Source organism: Oppia nitens, unplaced genomic scaffold, assembly GCF_028296485.1.
Source record: "Oppia nitens isolate AA-2021 unplaced genomic scaffold, nextdenovo-longstitch-racon4-pilon3 scaffold7_pilon_pilon_pilon, whole genome shotgun sequence".
NCBI classification, from domain to species: Eukaryota; Metazoa; Arthropoda; class Arachnida; order Sarcoptiformes; family Oppiidae; genus Oppia; species Oppia nitens.
In genome coordinates this window covers 4,160,537-4,182,632 of record NW_026533251.1, presented here as the reverse complement: position 1 = coordinate 4,182,632, position 22,096 = coordinate 4,160,537, and the positions used below count along the sequence as shown (strand labels likewise).

At 27.8% G+C, this 22,096-nt stretch overlaps 6 protein-coding genes across 7 annotated transcripts; 2 read left to right on the top strand and 4 right to left on the bottom strand.

The window, feature by feature from the left end:
• Positions 1-547: 547 nt before the first annotated feature.
• Positions 548-3,185, top strand: LOC128963049 (cholinesterase-like). The gene is made up of 4 exons (XM_054309503.1): positions 548-1,209; positions 1,424-1,937; positions 2,031-2,188; positions 3,169-3,185. Exons 1-3 carry the CDS (start codon positions 606-608, stop codon positions 2,185-2,187), a joined length of 1,275 nt encoding a protein of 424 aa, XP_054165478.1. The 5' UTR covers positions 548-605; the 3' UTR covers position 2,188; positions 3,169-3,185.
• Positions 3,186-4,490: 1,305 nt separating this feature from the next.
• On the top strand, positions 4,491-6,674 carry LOC128963739 (probable serine protease HtrA1). Its single transcript, XM_054310253.1, has 4 exons — positions 4,491-5,154; positions 5,265-5,415; positions 5,548-5,760; positions 6,317-6,674. The coding sequence occupies exons 1-4, from the start codon at positions 4,491-4,493 to the stop codon at positions 6,672-6,674; spliced, it is 1,386 nt and encodes a 461-aa protein (XP_054166228.1).
• A 1,421-nt stretch (positions 6,675-8,095) lies between these two features.
• LOC128963076 (probable periplasmic serine endoprotease DegP-like) lies at positions 8,096-10,708 on the bottom strand. Of its 2 annotated transcripts, none has more exons than XM_054309541.1 (5): positions 9,960-10,708; positions 9,551-9,614; positions 8,703-9,469; positions 8,433-8,583; positions 8,096-8,329 (listed from the first exon to the last, which is right to left on the bottom strand). In XM_054309541.1, exons 2-5 carry the CDS (start codon positions 9,598-9,600, stop codon positions 8,128-8,130), a joined length of 1,170 nt encoding a protein of 389 aa, XP_054165516.1. In that variant the 5' UTR covers positions 9,601-9,614; positions 9,960-10,708; the 3' UTR covers positions 8,096-8,127. The 2 variants fall into 2 exon arrangements, with proteins under 2 accessions (XP_054165516.1, XP_054165517.1); XM_054309542.1 differs by having other exon boundaries at positions 9,551-9,611.
• On the bottom strand, positions 9,953-12,756 carry LOC128963738 (serine protease HTRA1-like). Its single transcript, XM_054310252.1, has 4 exons — positions 12,057-12,756; positions 11,822-11,972; positions 11,473-11,618; positions 9,953-10,098 (listed from the first exon to the last, which is right to left on the bottom strand). The coding sequence occupies exons 1-4, from the start codon at positions 12,754-12,756 to the stop codon at positions 9,953-9,955; spliced, it is 1,143 nt and encodes a 380-aa protein (XP_054166227.1).
• Positions 12,757-14,646: 1,890 nt separating this feature from the next.
• Positions 14,647-17,135, bottom strand: LOC128963737 (probable periplasmic serine endoprotease DegP-like). Its single transcript, XM_054310251.1, has 5 exons — positions 16,364-17,135; positions 16,125-16,275; positions 15,880-16,025; positions 14,704-15,150; positions 14,647-14,651 (listed from the first exon to the last, which is right to left on the bottom strand). The coding sequence occupies exons 1-5, from the start codon at positions 17,061-17,063 to the stop codon at positions 14,647-14,649; spliced, it is 1,449 nt and encodes a 482-aa protein (XP_054166226.1). The 5' UTR covers positions 17,064-17,135.
• Positions 17,136-17,787: 652 nt separating this feature from the next.
• Positions 17,788-19,823, bottom strand: LOC128963115 (L-sorbose 1-dehydrogenase-like). Its single transcript, XM_054309592.1, has 3 exons — positions 18,909-19,823; positions 18,183-18,804; positions 17,788-18,103 (listed from the first exon to the last, which is right to left on the bottom strand). The coding sequence occupies exons 1-3, from the start codon at positions 19,804-19,806 to the stop codon at positions 17,788-17,790; spliced, it is 1,836 nt and encodes a 611-aa protein (XP_054165567.1). The 5' UTR covers positions 19,807-19,823.
• Positions 19,824-22,096: the final 2,273 nt, after the last annotated feature.

Sequence of the window (22,096 nt, the reverse complement as noted above, 5' to 3'; positions counted from 1 at the left end):
AAATATCTACATTAAATTTATGACTACATGTAGTCAACTATATTGTATTAATACAATAAAATAAAATAATAATATTGTATAATAATAATAATTCAAAATATGAATATAAAATTATTAGTATTGTGTTATTTAGTTCATAACATTGTGTGCACCGATAATAGCAAACAGTCTTTGGATGTAACCACCAGTTCGGGTGTAGTGCGAGGACAGACACTTCATATACTTAATAAAAATGTTAACCAATACTTGAACATACCGTTTGCCGAACCACCGGTCGGTAGATTAAGGTTTGCCAAACCCGTACCATTAAAAGTAGCTAAAAATGTAAGTATATATATAAGATATCATAAAAATGTTTTTTTTTAAATATTTCATTATAATAAAAAAAATAATCAATTAATGATTAATTATAAAAAATATATTGTATTTAGGATATAATTGACGGTAAAAATCCAGGCTATAGTTGCATACAAAACTTGCCTCCGGGTTATGAGGAATTGTTTGCCGGACTCAATCAAAACGAGGACTGTCTCGTGCTTAACGTTTGGTCGCCAGACCATAGTTTGACAGATAATACCGGTAATAATAATCAACTTAAACCGGTAATGTTTTGGATATATGGCGGCGGACTATCAATGGGATCCATATTTCAAGACATGTATAATGGATCCGTGTTGGCGGCCACCGGTGATGTGGTAATAGTTGCGGCCAACTATCGAGTCGGTGCTCTCGGCTTTCTGTACGGTGCCGATAATAGTGCACCGGGAAATGTAGGACTATATGACCAACTGTTGGCACTCAAATGGGTTAGAGATAATGCTCAGGCATTCGGTGGTGACAGGGATAGGATAACCATATTTGGTGAATCGGCTGGCAGTATGTCCGTATCGGCACATGTACTGTCACCGCTATCGAGTGGACAGTTTCGTAGAGCTATTATGTTTAGCGGTTCCGTTATGTATAACAAAGACCGGCCTATTATTGATACAATAGAAGCACTGGAAAAGTCAAAACAAAAAGCCAAAGAACTGGGATGCGATCCATACGACTATCATTGGTTGGACTGTTTGCGAGATATTAGTGATCCGAAACTATTTAAAGATCCGCCCGTCAGTAACGGTCTTTCTTCGAGTATTTTTCCCGTAATTGGTACTGAATTTTTGCCACAATTACCGCAAAAAGCATTTGAACTGGGTCAGGTTAATACAGGTATAGTTTTATTTATTTATAATCTCTCTCTCAAATATAATCTCTCTCTCTCTCTTAGTGAGAGTTGGATTATATTTTTCTCTACAGTTAATACCATTACTATACTATTTATAATTACTTTGTTTTGTAATTACTATTTTTAAAAATAAATGTAATTTTAATGTATTTTATTAAATATTTATTATTTTAATTATTATTATTTAATTTTATACAGATATAGATATACTGTCGGGTACGACAACACACGAGGGACTATCAATGGCATTGATGTTGTTTCCGGAAACAATGGGTTCACAGTTAACAGTTGAACAGTTTACCACAATTTTAGCTAAAGTTGATCAATCGTTTCATAACTTGGATATTGCAAATATAACAAAATATTATCTCAATAATGTGGACACCACTAGTGTACATGACATGCGTATGGCACTGGGAGATCTAATGGGTGATCTATTTATGGTGTGTCCAACGTTTAAGTTTGCAAAAACATTTGCTCAAAATAGTCGAAATAATAATGTCTACTATTATCAATTACAATATAAAGCTGAAAATAGTTTATCAGCACCGTTAGATAAAGCACTGGGATTAGATGCCAGTGTTGTACATCATGGATCGGATATTGAATTTATATTTGGCATACCTCTACTCAAACCGGAAGGTTATAGCGAACTGGACTATGATTTTAGTCTACATGTAATGCAATTGATTAGTAATTTTGCTAAATATGGGTATGTATAATATATTTGTATTTAAATTATAATTGTTTTAATTAAATTGTTTTTATAAAAATCTAAATATATTATTATTATTAAACTAATTAGTAAACCAGATAATGATTGGCCAAAATTATTGGACACTAACAGTAAAGATAGCATAATTGTGACCAAAATACGTGCGCTAACACCGCACGACTTGACAAGTATTATAGATAACCCATTTGATAGCACGTGTGGCGATGTTTGGAAATATTATTTTTAAAGTAAATTTGTTATTTAAAAAAATAAATAAATAATAATTATACAAATTAATATTTTTTAAGTCAAATTTATTTGCATTAAATATTATATAAAAATAATTATAATTATAATTATAGGATATTAAACTAAGGTTTAAAGTATTTTTAAAAATTAATAGATATATATATTTATATAAACTTATTATAATAATTGATTTATATGTTAATAAAATGTTTACTTCATTTAAGTTATTATTTATCCGTACCCTCCAGTCTAGTCTCTCTCTCTCTGCACAGTTAGATGTATGACCTGTTGATCACTTGTAATGTTATCCAAAGCACCCGTCAATTGATTCAAATCTGTCAGTTGTGTCTCGTTTACTGTAGTTATAATATCATTCAATTGTTATGTTTATTGTATGTATTAATAAATATAATATAATAATAAAGTTTATACTGTATTTAAAATTATATACTGTAATTAGTTAACTGATTTAATTAAAAAAAAAGAAAATCAATTCAAATTGAATATCAGTTTAATATAAATATCTAACTCATCTAACTATCGTATTGTTAATAGATTTAATTAACTAAACTCTTTGAGTACACTGTTTGATTAATAGTAAATTCATTTATAATATAATATATTTTATTTATTATAGTACTATGGGGAACTACCTAGTTATATAAAAAATAAACAATAAATCTATATAAGGCTGTTCTATAGTATAGCTCCCACTTGTTGAGCACGCGATTATTATTTCCATATATTTATATGTATTTTAATTTAGTTTAGGTTAGGTTAGGTCACGTGCGATTCATAAATTTAACGTTAAAACTGTATTAAATAATAATCGCGTGCCAACAAGTGGGAGCTATACTATAGAATCCCCCTATATAATATAAAGTTTACCGGTTATGCAAATATATATATAAAGGAAATTACAATTATTTCTATAAATTTTATTAATAATTTTGATATTTATTATTATCATTAAATATAGGAATGGATTTCAAACTTATAAATCTTGAGGAAATAGAAAAATATATAAATTTACAAAAGACATCAATAAATTGATGATATTATTCGAAAGCATTACTAAAATAAAATTATATCGTAAAATAAGTAAATTAGGCTAATTTAAAAAAAATTAAAATAAAGTAATTATAAATATAACAATTCAAAATCAAATAATTAAAAAAATCAGATTTACTAACGGTATTGAAAAATCCCAATTACCTAAACTTAAACCTGTTTTTCAAATTAATTAATTATATTTTTAATAAAAATTAATAAATAAAAAATAATTAATAAAAAATTTTTATTTTTAATTAATTGTTAGTATCTATTTATTTATTTATCTATACTACTATATAATTTTGAAATGTTTGTAGCAAATATCTGTGACGCAAACAATTACTTTTGATGTGTCGCGCGATTATTAATAATTTTAATTTATTAAATACAAAATAAATTAAATCTACTTTTTATAATACACTGTATATTAGATAGCGCGTGAAAGCATTGTTTAGTAAAGAGATAGATTGAGAGATAGAGAGAGAGAGAGAGAGTGAGAGAGAGAGAGAGAGAGAGAGACAGAGACAGAGAGAGAGAGTATTGTTGCACGTGTTAACTATTGATACACATTTTATTACATGGATCTAGTATTATAGATTACTAGTATTTTTAAAAATTTAATTTTATACATTATTTATTATTGTTTATTATTTTTTTATGTATTATAATACGCGCGCTTATAATTTGTATATTGCCTTAAATTCTTTATATGTTATGTAACTTTATGTTAGATAATCTCGATTAACAATAAATAATCTTTTAATTTCTCTCTCTCTCTCATTTTTGTTGTAATTATTATTTATAATTTCTATAAAGTTATGAGATTTTTATATCGAGACCTAATAATAAAAAATATTTATTATTAAGAAATATATTTTGAAATTTATGAAATAATATTTTTGTAAATATTTGTTGTCCACTAGAATTTGTTTATTATTATTATTATTATTTTTTGTGTGAATATTAATACAGCAAAATAAAAACTTGTCAGTGATTTTTATATTATGAATCGATTGACACATAAATATCAATTGAAAACATTTGTAAACTGGTTAGTGATTTAATTTGTCTTAAAAATAAAAACAATTTTATATAAATACATACATTTGTTTCAGTATATATAGCTTACTATCATCGGTTGGACCAACTGATAAATATCATAGAAGTTATGGTCAATTGTGGTCATCAGTAATATCAAAACCATTGCAATCATCAGCACCGGTACTATGTCTGCTTCGAACGGTTTGCATGGATACTAGTGTCAAAAATTTAGATAAACTTATCAATGATTGCAGTCAAGGGATTTTCAAACTATATGTACCAAATAATCTGTTGACAAAGTGTAGGGAAGGCACTGGCTTTATAGTGGACAGTCAGTTGGGACTGGTTGTCACCAACTATCATGTTTTGCTCGACAATCAGAAAGTGATTCTAAGATTTTATGACAAATTTATTGAAAAAGATGTTATTCAGGGAAAACATTCATCTAATAGTACTAATCTGGTCGACATCCTAACCGGTCGAGTGATTTATGTTGAACCGCAATACGATTTGGCGCTCATCCGTATCTATAACTATGTGTCCAATTCATTGTCCAGTTTAGTCATGTCAACAACCGATGCCAATGTAGGCGACAAATGCATATCAATTGGTTATATCGATATCGAAAATACTGTACACTATGGCTATGTATGTTCAATGTCCTGTCGTATACCCTTAAATAGGGGTAGTCTAACCAATACTATCGACAATTATTTCAGTAGTCTTAATATGGTTACCGTTCATTCGGCAACTGCTTGGCCCGGTTCGTCCGGCGGTCCCCTAATCGATATGGACTGTCGTGTTGTTGGAGTACTTACAGCTATAAAAACATATAAAACCAATATTGCCATAAAAGTCAGTGACGTTAAGGGTAATAATTAATTAATTATAATTGTGTTATCTATAAAAAATAATTATTTCTAAAAAACAATCATAATTTCTATATATTATGTGTATTGAAAAACAAAATTAATTACATAGCATTCATTCAAAGAGGACGACAATATATGGAAAATGATTTTATAAAAATACAAAATGATAGACAAAATCGATTTAAAAGATCATTCAGTTTGGGCATCATTTTGACGGCATTTATAGTTAAAGGTTTTACATATAATACAACACAAGCCAGGTATGTATATGTTTTGTGTGTGTGTGTGTGTGTTATGGGTGGAAGTGAAACACAATATATTATTATTATTTTATGTTTCATACATCAAAACTAATGTAAAATTTAATTTTTAATTTTTTGTTGAAATTACAGAATTCTTTTACAATTGAATGACTTAATAACATCAGTAAACGGAACACAACTCACAGATTTGGATCAATTGACGGATGCTTTGGATAACATTACAAGTGATGAACAGGTTATACAACTAACAGTGCGAAGAGAGACTAGACTGGAGGGTACGGCTAAACGATCACTAAATGAAGTCAACGTTTTTATTAATCCAAAAATCAATAATAATAATGAGTTTTATTTTTAATTAATTAATTTTGTTTTCATCTCAAATGTGAGATTTAATTTTTTTTATATTACAAATATTAATTACTATAATATTAATTTATAATAAATGACTTAATAAAATAAAATAAATGATTTATTACTTTTATATTGAATAGTTACTATTTATATTCAATAGTTAAAGTTATAGTTAATTAATTTATAACTTTAATACTAATCATAACTTTACTAATTAAAATTTATCTACAATCTACTAAAGTTGTAATACTAATACTATTGATAAATTATAGTTTATAAAATACAATATAATAAATATAATTTGAGAGAGACTAAAATCAATCATTAGTTATGACTTTTAATGTAATATAATTTAATGTAATGACTCATTACATTATAATATCACTCAATATATTTTTAAAATTATTATTAGCTTAGTTATTATGAATCGATTGCCTCAGAAATATCAATTGAAAAATATTATAAACTGGTTAGTGATCTGTTTAATCAACAAAATAATATTAAATGAATTTGAATTATTAAATAAATATATTTATTTATTTTTTAGTATCTATAGCTTACTATCGGTTGGACCAAAAAATAAAAATAATAATTGTAGCCTATTGTGGTCAACAAAAGTATCAACAAAACAACTTATGAGTCCGTCAGCACCGGTAACATGTTTGCGAACGGTTCGTTTGGGTGCCAGTGCCGAATATATTCAACAGCTCAACAACTACTGTAATACATGGGTTGTCAAAATAAATGTTATGTTAGATTTGTATGGAAAGGTATCGCAAGGAACCGGGTTTCTTGTAGACGGCGAGCGGGGACTGTTGGTCACCAACTATCATGTTGTAGCCGACAGACAGAATGTGATGATTCAGTTTGCAAACAGGTTTTACGAATCAAATGTTATTCAGTGAAAACATTTGTCCACTCATTCTTTTTTCATACTAACCGGTCGAGTCGTTTATGTTGAACCGTAACACGATTTAGGACTTATACATATGAATCAATATGTGGACAACTCGTTGTATTATTTAGTACTGTCCGATAGCGATGCCCAACCAGGAGATGAATGCATATCAATAGGTTATTCCGATATTTATAGCACATTAAACACTGGATTTATCTGTTCAATGGCCTGTATTAATGAACTAAGTATAGGATCACTAATGAACATTTCAGAAAAATGTACCGATTCTTGTCATACGTTAACCATTCATACGTGCACTGGTAATCCCGGTTCATCGGGTTGTCCCATCATAAATATGAATGGTCAGATTATTGGTATACATTTTGCTGCCAAAAACAGTAAGATCAACAGTGCCACTAAAGTAACTGATATTTTTAGATAAATGATTGTTTGATTTTTTTTGTGTAAAAAACAATATCACAAACTATACAAAATATATTTATATATTTTTCAACAACAATTCATAGCAGTCATTCAAAAAAGGTCGACAATATATGGACAACGAATTCATAGAAATACAAAATGATAGACAAAAACGGTTTAAAAGATCATTTAGTTTAGGCGTCATTTTGACGGAATTTATAGTTAAAGGATTTACATATAATGCAACAAATGTCAGGTATGTATTTGTTTGTGTGTGTGTGTGCTTATATATAAATAATTTCGTGAATATATATATATATATTTTGATTGTAAAGGTATTTTTTTTGACTAAAATAAAACAGACAGCTATTACAAGTGAATGACATTATAATATCAGTAAACGGAATACAATTGACAGATTTGAATCAATTGACGGGTGCTTTGAATAACATAACAATATAAGTGATCAACAGGTCATACAACTAACAGTGCGAAGAGAGACTAGACTGGAGGGTACGGATAAACGATCACTAAATGAAATCAACGTTTTTATTAATCCAAAAATCAATAATAATAATTAGTTTTATTTTTAATTAATATTAACTAAATAGAAAAAAAAAATTTTTATAATATTATTTATTTAATTTAAAAAAATATATAATTATTGTTTTTTATATAATATCTATAATATTAAAATTATAGTATATGCAGCAGTATATGTATTTTATTAAATTATATAAATATTTGATTAAATAAAATTTATGTTTATTTTTTAGTTATATTTATATATAATATATGATTGATTATCATAAATAAATAATTTTTTATATAATATAATGTTATTTATTGTTAATAAGTGAATAGTATTATTAATAAAAATGTTAAATAGTCTTAACAAACAAAATTAATTTAATCAAAATTAATATAAATAATTATTTTATATGTAACTAATTAATAATAATTAATATTGTATTTACAGAATATATATATATATTACTAGAAATTATTAAAATTGTAGTTAAGTTAACTGTAATTAATTACAAATAAAATTCATTATTATTATTGATTTGTGGTTTAATATCAACGGCTAAATCATTAGCAATTGACACCCTTTGCACAGTTAGATGAATAATCTGGTTATCACTTGTAATGTTATCCAAAGCACCCGTCAATTGATTCAAATCTGTCAATTGTATGCCGTTTACTGATTTTATAATGTCATTCAATTTTAACGATTTTCTGTTTTATTTTATGTTAAAAATTTAAACATATATCAAATAACAAAAGTTAATATAAACTGATTATTCACTGACACACACACACACACACACAGTATACATACCTGGCTTGTGTGGCATTATATGTAAACCCTTTAACTATAAATGCCGTCAAAATCACGCCTAAACTGAATGATCTTTCAAATCGTTTTTGTCTATCATTTTGTTTATCAATGAATTCATTGTTCATATATTGTTGACCTCTTTGAAAGAATGCTTTGAATTTTTTGATAAACACATACAGTATATAAATATACAGATTATAATAGATTTTGTTTTTAAAATATCAATTTTTAATTAATCAAAAATTTATAATAAATGTAATCATCATTTACCGTAAACATCAGTTGCTTTGGCGGCAATATTTATCTTACTGTCCTTACCAGAAGAAAGTACACCAATAACCAGTCCGTCCATATTTACGATGGGAGCACCCGACGAACCGGGCGAACCGCTAGACGAATGAACGGTAAACGTTTGACTCGGATCAAGATATCTATCACAAGCGCTCACTAGACATCCGTGACCCAAATCTACCTTACAGGGCGCTGAACAAACTAAACCGTAGTCCATTGTATTGTGGATTTTAGGACAGCCTATTGTCATACATTCGTCGCCGGCTTCGGCATCGGTTTCGGACAGATCTAAACTGGACAATGAATTAGACACATAGTGTGACATACGTATGAGTGCCAAATCGTATTGCGGTTCAACATAGACTACACGACCGGTTATTTTGTTATCGACCTTATTTGACCACATTTTCCCCTCAATTACATCCGATTCGTTAAACAAATCCGCAAAACTCATGATCACATCCTGTTTGTCGGCCACCACATGATAGTTGGTGATAACCAGTCCCGTCAGGTAGTCAACAATAAAGCCGGTGCCTGCCTTTCCTATTGGTTGATTATTTAATTCATATAAGGGTACAAATACTTTGACAACCCATGGCCTACAGTAATGGTTTTGCCGTTCAATATCATCGACACTGGCATCCATGCGAACTGTTCGCATACATATCACTGGTGCTGATGTCCACAATCGCCGACGATTAAAATATTTATCGATTGGTTCAACTGATAATAATAAGCTATACATACTAAATAAAATTTGCATTTATTGAAAACAAATGTTTATTATTATTATTATTTTCTTTGATTAATTAAAACAAATCACTAACCAGTTTACAAAAGTTTTCAAATGATATTTCTGTGCCAATCGATACATCATATTATACTGAACTACTTATTAATTAATTATTTCAATTAAAAATTAGTCACAATTTAAGAAATGTATAATATTTAAGTTAATAATAATTTTTAAAAAATATATTAAATGATATTAAAATGTAATGATTGATTTTAGTCTCGCTCACATTATATTTATTATATTGTATTTTGTAAACTATAATTTATCAATAGTATTAGTATTATAAATTTAGTAGATTGTAGATAAATTTTAATTTGAAATTTATGATTAGTATTAAAGTTATAAATTAATTAACTTTAACGTTAACTATAAAAGTAATAAATGTTTTATTTTATTCAATTAAGTCATTTATTATAAATTAATATTATAGTAATTAATACTTGTAATATTGTGTTGTGTTGCCGTCTTTTCTGTCCACTATATGCGCTGTTAGTCCCGGACCATAGTAGACACACACAACCCGAGATCCGTCCGCTGATAGATCTCGCCAATGATCGCTTGTTGAAAGTCTTAGTAATCCTTAATATCACAGTTAACACAATGAAGTAATCCGAATAATGGTACACACATTATAATAATTAAAAGTATTGTTTATTAATAATTGATTAAATATAAGTATACATCAGTACATAAAATATAACAACCCTGCACTGCCCGGAACTGCTGACCAATGCTATGCAAGTTTATGCATAGCAAAGGCCTGCCAGTCCAGGCAGAGCTTTAGCTACTTTTAGAGTTAACTGTTTAAAGTCTAAACTCTATAGCTCTTGAGCTGACCAGTTTAAGTCTTAGCTCAACACTTGAGTGACTCTTCAATGAGAAGTACCTCAGTATTTATATGCTTTTGAATCAATAGGTCTTATTGTTTGCAGACGACACCAATGAGTGTCGTGTGCACACAAGCCTTACTCTACAATATATAAGTTCCCCTCACTTAGACATTACTATATAAATTCCCATTAATAACAAAGACATTACATTTAACTACTTAATATTCCCACTAATATTCCCTAATATTCCCGTTTGACTACAACCCTACTTATAATAGTGTAACAATTTTAGACGGGATAATTCCCGGGTTTACTCGGGTAATTATCCCTTAATAATATAAGTTTAACTTTTTAATCACGTGACTCCAGGTTTGTCCCGTTGGGACTAAAACAGTAATCCCGTTTACAACTCTATTGTATGTGGTGTCGATACCCATCGATAGATGGCAGTACCGGCGCCACAATACATATACATCATTGCCTGACAGTAATTATACAACAACATAACAATAACAATAACAATAATAATAACTATAATAGATAATAATTATAATTATAAACAGTATTACAAAATAGTATTTACCTTTTAGTATTGTTTACAATGTATTAACAATCAGTATTAATAGTATCATTTAATTGATATACAGTATTACAATTAAAGTCAGTTTTTGCACTACACTAGTCACTACTACTTAACAATATTATTATTAAAACAGTATTACACTACACAATATAAAAATCAGTATTATAACCGAAAAACAATTAGTATTTTAAAAATATGTAACAAAAAATAGTATTAATAATATGTATTTCTATGTAAAAGTATTAGTAAATAAAAAGCCGTAAACCTATAGTATTAGTTAACAGTATTTTTTTAAGTGCAAAATTACATTATCAGTATTTAATATATTTTTAAAGCCTAATCAGTATTAATAAAAAATATTAAATATTTGCATAGTATGCAAAACATATATCAGTGTACTGATATAATGCAATATGAAAATAATTTATAATCTCATATTTGAGATGAAAACAAAATTAATTAATTAAAAATAAAATTCATTGAAATTAATTTGTGGATTAATATATACTTGTATTTCATTTAGTGATCGTTTAGCCGTACCCTCCAGTCTAGTCTCTCTTCGCACTGTTAGATGTATGACCTGTTGATCACTTGTAATGTCATTCAAAGCACCCGTCAATTGATTCAAATCTGTCAATTGTATTCCGTTTACTGATATTATAATGTCATTCACTTGTAATAGCTGTCTGTTTTATTTTAGTCAAAAAATATAATTACAACCAATATATATATTTATATACAGTATATATAAGCTCACGCACAAAAATATACAAATACACACACATACACACACAAACATACACACACACACACACACACATATACATACATATACACACATATACACACATATACACACATATACACACACATACACACACATACATACCTGACTTGTGTTGCATTATATGTAAATCCTTTAACTATAAATTCCGTCAAAATGACGCCTAAACTAAATAACCTTTTAAACCGTTTTTGTCTATCATTTTGTATTTCTATGAATTCGTTGTCCATATATTGTAAACCTTTTTCAATGAATTCTATAAATTATTGTTGAAAAATATATAAATAATTTTTGTATAGTTTGTGATATTGTTTTTGTTACAAATAAAACAATCATTTACCAAAAATATCAGTTACTTTTGTGGCACTGTTGATCTTACTGTTTTTGGCACCAAAATGTATACCAATAACCTGGCCATTCATATTTATGATGGGACAACCCGATGAACCTGAACTACCAGTGCACGTATGAATGGTTAAAGTATGACAATAATCGGTACATTTTTCTGAAAAGTTCATCAGTGATCCTAAACTTAGTTCATTAATACAGGCCATTGAACAGATAAATCCATTGTTTAATGTGCTCTCAATATTGGTAAAACCTATTGATATGCATTCATCTCCTGGTTCGGCATCGCTATAGGATAGTACTAAACTGGACAACGAGTTGGCCACATATTGATTCATATGTATAAGTGCTAAATCGTGTTGCGGTTCAACATAAACGACACGACCGGTTAGTTTGTAAAATAATTTAGTAGACAATTGTTTTCCTTGAATAACATTTGATTCGTAATACGTGTTTAGAAACTGAATGATTACATCCTGTTTGTCGGCTACGACATGATAGTTGGTGATCAACAGTCCCCGCTCGCCGTCTACTATAAAACCGGTTCCATGGGTTACCTTTCCATATATATCTACCGGAACATCTATTTTGACAATCCATGTTTTGCAGTCGTTGTAGAGCTTTTCAATATGTTCGGCACTGGTATCCAAACGAACTGTTCGCAAATATGTTACCTGTGCTGATGGACTCATAAGTTGTTTTGTTGATACTTTTGTTGACCACAATAGACTACAATTATCATTTTTATTTGTTTGTCCAACCGATAGTAAGCTATAGATACTAAATAAAAAATTAAATTAATATATTTATTTAATAATTCAAATTCATTATATATTTTTGTTGTTGATTAAACAGATCACTAACCAGTTTATAATAGTTTTCAATTGATATTTCTGTGGCAAACGATTCATAATTACTAATCTTTAATTATTTATGACTTTCAATTTAACATTAGATACAATAAAAACAAATATTAAATTCAAAATAGTAAATATCTAATGATTAAATGAGATTAAATAAAAATAATAAATAAGACTCGCTCACATTTTATTTATTAATTACTATAATACAGTTTGATTAGATTATAGATAACATTGATAATAATTATCTTTATTTTGCAATATTTATAAATTATTATAATAACATTTTTAGTTAAATTATATTATTTTAATGGCAATTCAAAAAATTATACATATAATAAAGTTTATCAATTTAATACCATTATATAAGAATATTATTAATAAATAAATTAATTTTAATATATTATTTAAGTTTTATTAGTGCAATATTACTGTTTTAAAAAAAATATTGCATAGCCAAACAATAATTTTACTGTATTTTTCAATGGGATATTAGATACACTTTAACATAAATAATAATAATAACTGAATTATTGTTAATTCAAAAAAAAAATTAAAATGTATTTTTATTAATTACTAATTCACAGTTTAGTTTAGTTAACTAATATAATAGTATTATTACAGCTAAATACAAACTATAATGCAAGTACTTAATTTAAATATGATACTAATTAATTTTTTTAAATCTCTCTCTCTCTCTCTCTCTCTCTCTTATTAATTCTTATTTAAAAAAGTAATAATATTCATAAAATGTTATCAAAAAAAAAAAAAAAATAGTCTCATATTGTTATATTAAAATTATTATTAATATTAAAGTTTTAAATTCATTTACTATAACTCTATTTATAATAGTAATAAATATTTTATTTTATTTAAGACTGTCATCTATTTTAAATCAATAGTAAGTTAATAATAATAGGTTGTAATATCAATATTTAAAAAAAAAAACTTATACAGTATTTTATATGAAAAATATGAATGTTAATTAATCAAAAATAAAACTCATTGATATTAATTTGTGGATTAATATAAACTTGTATTGTATCGAGAGATTGTATAACTGTAGCCTCCAGTCTAGTCTCTCTCTGCACTGTTAGATGTATGACCTGTTGATCACTTGTAATGTCATTCAAAGCACCCGTCAATTGATTCAAATCTGTCAATTGTATGCCGTTTACTGATATTATAATGTCATTCACTTGTAATAAATTTCTATTAATTAAAATATATAATTTGAATTTTTAATATATATATATATATATATATATATTAACAATTAGTATATACAGCAACACATACCTGGTTTGTGTGGCATTATATGTAAAACCTTTAACTATAAATGCAGTCAAAATGATACCCAAACTGAATGATTTTTTAAACCTATTTTGTCTCTCATTTATTATTTCATTGAACTCATTGTTCATATATTGTCGACCTCTTTGAATGAATGCTATAAAATGTTTAGCATATATATATATACAGTAAATAAATGTATTAAAAAAATCAATTGATAATTTTAATGTATTAATCATTTACCTAAAACATCAGTTACTTTTGCAGCGGTATTAATCTTACTGGCTTTGCGAGCATAATTTACACCTATAACCCGGCCATTCATATCGATGATGGGACCACCCGATGAACCGGGAGCTCCTGCGCACGTATGAATGGTAAACGTTTGACAACAGTCGGTAGATTTTTGCGAAAAGTTTATTAAAGATCCTATACTAAACATATTAATACAGGGCATTGAACAAACAAATCCGTTGTTTAATGTACTATCAATATCGGGATAACCTATTAATATACATTCATCGCCTGGTTGGGCATCTCTATCGGACATTACTAAACTTGACAACGAGTTGGCCACATATTGACTCATACGTATAAGTGCCAAATCGTATTGGGGTTCAATATAAACCACTCGACCGGCTATTGTATTGACAAAATTATTATTAGACAACTTTTTCCCCTCAATTACTAGTTGTTCGTTAAAGTTATAATAAAACTGAACGATCGCATCGTCAATGTCTTCCACTACATGATAATTGGTTAAAACCAGTCCCCGATCGCTGTCTATAACAACACCGGTTCCTTCCAATACACCGATTCCAGTATATTTAGGTACAGTTAGTTTAACAACCAATTGCTTACAGTTATTGTAGATTTGTTCAATATGTTCGACACTGGCATCCATACAAACAGTTCGCAAACATACTACCGATGCTAATGATGGACACAATTGTTGTCGACAATTATGATGTTTATTGATTGATACAACAGATGATAATAAGCTATAAATACTAAAAATAAAAATTTTTATTTAATAAGTTACATATAATAATTTTTAAATATTTTTTTAATGATTTATTTGATTTATTTTCAAAACATATCACTACTAGCACTACTAGCACTACTACTACTACTACAACTACTAACCAGTTTACAAAAGTTTTCAATTGATATTTCTGTGACAATCGATACATCATATTATACTGAACTATTAATTAATTATTTATTTTAATTAAAAATTAGTTATAAATTAAGAAATGTATAATATTTAAGTTAATAATAATTTTTAAAAAATATATTGAGTGATATTAAAATATAATGATTTATTTTAGTCTCGATCACATTTTATTTATTATATTGTATTTTATAAACTATAATTTATCATTAGTATTAGTATTACAACTTTAAAGTTATGATTAATACTAAAGTTATAAATTAATTAACTTTAACGTTAACTATAAAAGTAATAAATGTTTTATTTTATTCAATTAAGTCATTTATTATAAATTAATATTATAGTAATTAATACTTGTAATATGAAACTAATTTATAATCTCATATTTGAGATGAAAACAAAATTAATTAATTAAAAATAAAATTCATTGAAATTAATTTGTGGATTAATATATACTTGTATTTCATTTAGTGATCGTTTAGCCGTACCCTCCAGTCTAGTCTCTCTTCGCACTGTTAGATGTATGACCTGTTGATCACTTGTAATGTTATTCAAAGCAACCGTCAATTGATTCAAATTTGTTAATTGTATTCCGTTTACTGATATTATAATGTCATTCACTTGTAATAAATTTCTATTAATTAAAAAATATAATTTGAAAAAAATTTAATATAAAATTTATATATATATTTACAATAAGTATATACACTGTATATTATAAAGCAACACATACCTGGCTTGTGTGGCATTATATGTAAAACCTTTAACTATAAATTCCGTCAAAATGACACCTAAACTGAATGATCTTTTAAACCGTTTTTGTCTATCATTTTGTATTTCTATGAATTCGTTGTCCATATATTGTCGTCCTCTTTGAATGAATGCTATAAATTGTTGTTGAAAAATATATAAATATATTTAATATAGTTTGTAACTTTGTTTTTACACATAAAAAATCAAACAATCATTTACCAAAAATATCAGTTGCTTTTGTGGCACTGTTGATCTTACTGTTTTTGGCACCAAAATGTATACCAATAACCTGGCCATTCATATTTATTATGGGACAACCCGATGAACCGGGATTACCAGTGCACGTATGAATGGTTAACGTATGACAAGAATCGTAACATTTTTCTGAAAAATTTGTTAGTGATCCTAAACTTAGTTCATTAATACAGGCCATTGAACAGATAAATCCATTGTTTAATGTGCTATAAATATCGGAATAACCTATTGATATGCATTCATCTCCTGGTTGGGCATCGCTATCGGACAGTACTAAATAATACAACGAGTTGGCCACATATTGATTCATACGTATAAGTGCTAAATCGTGTTGCGGTTCAACATAAACGACTCGACCGGTTAGTATGAAAAATAAATCAGTCGATAATTGTTTTCCTTGAATAACATTTGATTCGTAAAACCTGTTTGCAAACTGAATCATCACATTCTGTCTGTCGGCTACAACATGATAGTTGGTGACCAACAGTCCCCGCTCGCCGTCTACTAGAAAACCGGTTCCTTGCGAAACCTTTCCTTTCAAATCTAACATAACATCTATTTTGACAACCCATGTATTACAGTAGTTGTAGAGCTGTTGAATATATTCGGCACTGGCATCCAAACGAACCGTTCGCAGACATGTTACCGGTGCTGATGGACTCATAAGTTGTTTTGTTGATACTTTTGTTGACCACAATTGACTGCGATTATCATTTTTATTTGTTGGTCCAACCGATAGTAAGCTATAGATACTAAATAAAAAATTAAATAAATATATTTATTTAATAATTCAAATTCATTTAATATATATATTTTTTGATTAAACAGATCACTAACCAGTTTATAATATTTTTCAATTGAAATTTTTGTGGCAATCGATTCATAATTACTAATCATTAATTAGTTATAACAGTCAAAAACAAATATAATATAATAATAATATATTTAATAAAAAATATTTTAAAAATTCAAAATAATAAATATCTAATGATTAAATTAGATTAAATAAAAATAATATAATAAATAAATCACGCTCACATTACAGTTTGATTATTATAACATATAAGTAGATTATAGATAACATTGATAATAATTATCTTTATTTTGCAATTTTTATAAATTATTATAATAATATTTTTAGATAAATTATGGCAAATAAAACATAATAGAAGGTATAGTATTTTAGTAGTAAAAATTGTTAACTTAAAAAAATTATACTTATAATAAAGTTTATCAATTTAATACCATTATATAAGTACATTATTTATTAATTAACTAATTTTAATGTATTATTAGTTAAATATATTACTGTTTATTAAAAAAATTGAGATTAATAAATAAATTTAACATTAAATATCAATAAATTAATTATATAAACTGTAAGTCAATCAATATTTTTTAGTGTGTCGTCTATTATCTTCTTTGATCATTTGTGAGCCTTTTTCGGCAATCATAATAGTGCCGGCATTGATATTACTATTGACTATATCGGGCATTACCGATGCATCGATTACCCGCAAATTGTCCACAAATTTTACCCGCAATCGTTCGTCTACTACAGTATCGTCGCGTTCGGGATCACCCATACGACAGGTGCCGCAAAAGTGATGATCATTGGCACCAATCTCGCGAATCAAACACTTAATATATTGGTCGCACTGGTGTATGGGTTGATCGCGACAGTACTGGCACCGGGGTATAGCTCTGAGAGTACGAATACATGACATGAAATAAATAGTTTTAGAGTATAAATTTATATTTTAATTTAATTTAAAAAACTAACCTTGGTATTTCTATATAATTGCCAAACGGTGTCTTCTCCAGTATGTAATAAACAAATTTTATTGCCTCTTCCAGTGCTGACATATCGTCACTGTTGGACAGGTATTTCGGATCGACCAACGGATTATCAAACGGATCGGTAGATTTTAATTTAACATTGCCTTCACTTTTGATTCTCTTCAAAACGACTAACGGATAGAAAATCTGGTGCCCGACGTATGGCCTATAATAGGCATCCCATTCCTTGCGCACAGACCTATCGAAACCTTTTGTCCAATCAGTTAGACTTTTTATAGGTCGTTCCATTCTTGTAAAGATAGCCGTGTCTGGATATTCATCACTGTCCTCATAGATATCAGTGCCATAGTAGTGAACAATCATCGTGCTAGGCATCAGTGGACCGCTCCGGTCGACATAAAACTGGTATAACTGGTCGGGTGTTAGTTCCGGTCGTATGGCCGGACGGGTATCGTTTTTAAGTAGAAAATATAACGGTACAGCAACGTGATCTTTTAGATATGAGCCAACGGGCAGATCGGCCAACACTGGTATGTCCAGTGAGTTTAGATGAGCCTCAGGTCCGATGCCAGACAGCAGCAGTAGTTTTGGTGTTCCAATAGCACCTGTATTTCATATGAAACACATTAGCATTTGTAAAATTTGCTAATTTGTAATAGTACTAGTCATCGATATAATTGATATTACTATTCAAATATTTTACACATACCGGCGCTTAATATAACTTCATTGTCGGCAAACACCTCATATCGGTCGCCGTTTCTCATAAACTCTACCCCAACAGCTATTGTTCCCTCAAATAAAACACGTGTCACGTGAGACATGCAAACAATATGCAAGTTTTTCAAGTGTAGATTAGGCACCAAATAGGCATTACTGGTACTCGATCTCAGATTAGTTTCTGAATTGATAGTAAACTGCGACAAACAGATACCCGATTGACTGTTGCCATTGATATCAACTGTAGGATAGCCCAGTTCAGTGACTGTCCGATAGTAGGCGGCCATCGATTCGGTAATATTTGTGTAGGACGTGACTGACAGGGGACCAGTCGTTCCGTGATATCCTTGATTTTGGCCAACAATCTGCGGATCGCTATTGTTCTCGGATTTCTTAAAATACGGTAACACTTGATTGTAGGCCCAACCACTAGCTCCATATTCATTGGCCCATTCATCATAACATCGTTTGTTGCCTCTATTGTAGATCATAGCGTTCAATGAGGCCGACCCACCTACTACTTTACCGCTATTTAATATCTGTTCACGATTTATGGCCGATTGTCCGAGAAATTTTTGCGGTACACTCGTATACAGCCAGTCGTGTTGGTCAAACCAGTCCGAATTGTAAACTGCCAAATCGGTAGCCAAATTGGCCGGACCGCCGGCCTCCAACAACAGTACACGTATGCGTGGATTTTCGGCCAAACGTTTGGCCACTACCGAACCGGCCGCACCGGCGCCGACAACAATATAGTGATAGCTGTCCAACCATTCCGATCGTTGACAAACTGATTGTTGCAATTGTTGCCGATATAAGACAAACGCCAGAACCGAATAGATCATCGACGACAGCGATACTGCGGTTTCGGGATTAGGGTTTGGCATAAATTTTAGCAAACTATCCATTTTTATTAATTAATTAATTATTAAAACGATTTACAATAATTATGTTAATAATAATCAAATAATTTTTTTTAATTTTCATTAATCATTATGACTATAATGATTATTAAAGATAATATTTTACACTTTTTTAAAAAAAAATCTTACATTAAACTACTATTTAGTAAATCTAATCTAGCAAGTCATATAATTATTATTTTTTGTTTTTTTTAAATAATATAAATTAAGTTTTTAAAATAAAAACTCATAAAACTTGACATTAATATCAGTTTCTATTTTACTGAAATTAATTAAAAAATAGTTAAAATTAAAAAATAAAATAAATATTTTTGACATATTTATGTCACTGTATTTGTAGAAAAATATGTTATATTATAATTTTTTTTTAAACATATACTTAATATTTTTGATTTACAATTATTTAGAGCATAACTTTGAAATACATATTTTATATGACATATAAATGGACTAAATATTTTACAAACAAAATCAAAATAATAGTAGAGATTTAAAAGAAAATATTATAACACTTTAAACTTTATTTTTTGTTTAATAATAAATATGCTAACTATCATAATATTAAATAGTAAATAAATATAATATATCTCATCAATGAAAGTTTTTATAAATTATGTATATAAGTATTATCTATAACTGTAATGTATTAGAAAGAAACAGTATGTCTAGAAAACACATATATATATATACTGTACATATACAGTATGTAGTTATGCATTAAATAACTGTTAAAACTTATAGTAAACACATTTATAACTAGTGTCTTGATTTCCAACTAAAAAAATTATTTTGTCGGTTTAACGCTTATAACTGGGACTTAGTATGTCCACCGAAGTTGACCAGTGGACGCTATTTCCGAAATTTTATTATAACTATAAATAACTATTTGTTAGGTTAGCAACTATAAAAACTTATAAATAACTATTTCAGTTATTTTGAAAAATATAAGCATAAAATTGTAAAATATTGCACAAATATATGTAAAAACAAAAAGTAATAGTTATATAAATTATATAAAATGTATAAACTGTTATCAACTCATATTACCTTTTTAACAATAGAAATAATTAGTTTATTTATATAAATCATTTTTAAAAATATGCTGAAAACAAGTGAATTATATATCAGTTGAAATATTTATAAGAAAATAAATAACTATTTCAATAACTATTTGGCTTTTTTGTCAACTATATACAACTATTTAATACAGTTTAAATAACTATTTTAACAACTATTTAACGTTTTTTAGCAACTATTATAACAACTATTTAATAGAGTATAAAAAATTATTAATCAATACACTATTTATAACAAACCCTATGTATAATAATGTATTTGAATTGATATTTTTAATACATGCGCTTAATGTTTAAGTGTTTAATGCTATGTAGGCGGGGCTTAAAGTGTTAATCAGTTATTATACACATTATACATAATATACAGATATAATCTATGGTAATTATATACCGGTATGTTTCGCGTTATGAGTATATGTAGACTAGAAATATAAATTGGATAACTTTTCGGAACCAAACCGAAATAATAATTATAAAGACATAATTACTAATCAATCCGTTTTAATAATTAACAATTAAATGTTATTTTAAATGAAGTTTTAAAAAATAATTTTTGTATTATACATGTAAATGTTGTATTATATAAAAATAAACAAAACCGAATACAATCACAGTTTACATCTCTAGTTGACACTTATAATAAAACAATATAAACAATGATATCCTACCCATTAATATATGGTAATAGTATTTATTAATTAGATATTTAAGTATTTTCATGAAATACTGTTTTCTAGACATACTGTATATTAGAGTTATATATATAAGACTTTTAAGCCATTAATTACGACCCGTTTTAATTAAATCAAATCATAAATTTTTTTTTATTATAAATATTATATTTTTATTCAAAGATAGTATTGAGACAATAGTGACAAATAATTTAAAATATTAGTTTTGAAATGTTATGAAAACTTTGTGTAAGTGTGATATAATCTTAAACAAATAATAGTCGACTGCATTTATCTGGCAAATCATACAATTAATTAAAAAATGACCAATAACAATTTTATTAATTTTAAAATTATCTACAACATTAGCCTTGGTCACTTTTTAATTCAATGTATTGTTGACCATATAATTGTAATTAATATCATCTCCGCCGCCGCTGTTTAAGACTCTATGAAAGTGTTGCCTAAAATGTGATGCTATGTCTCACACATGATATCAATGCTTAT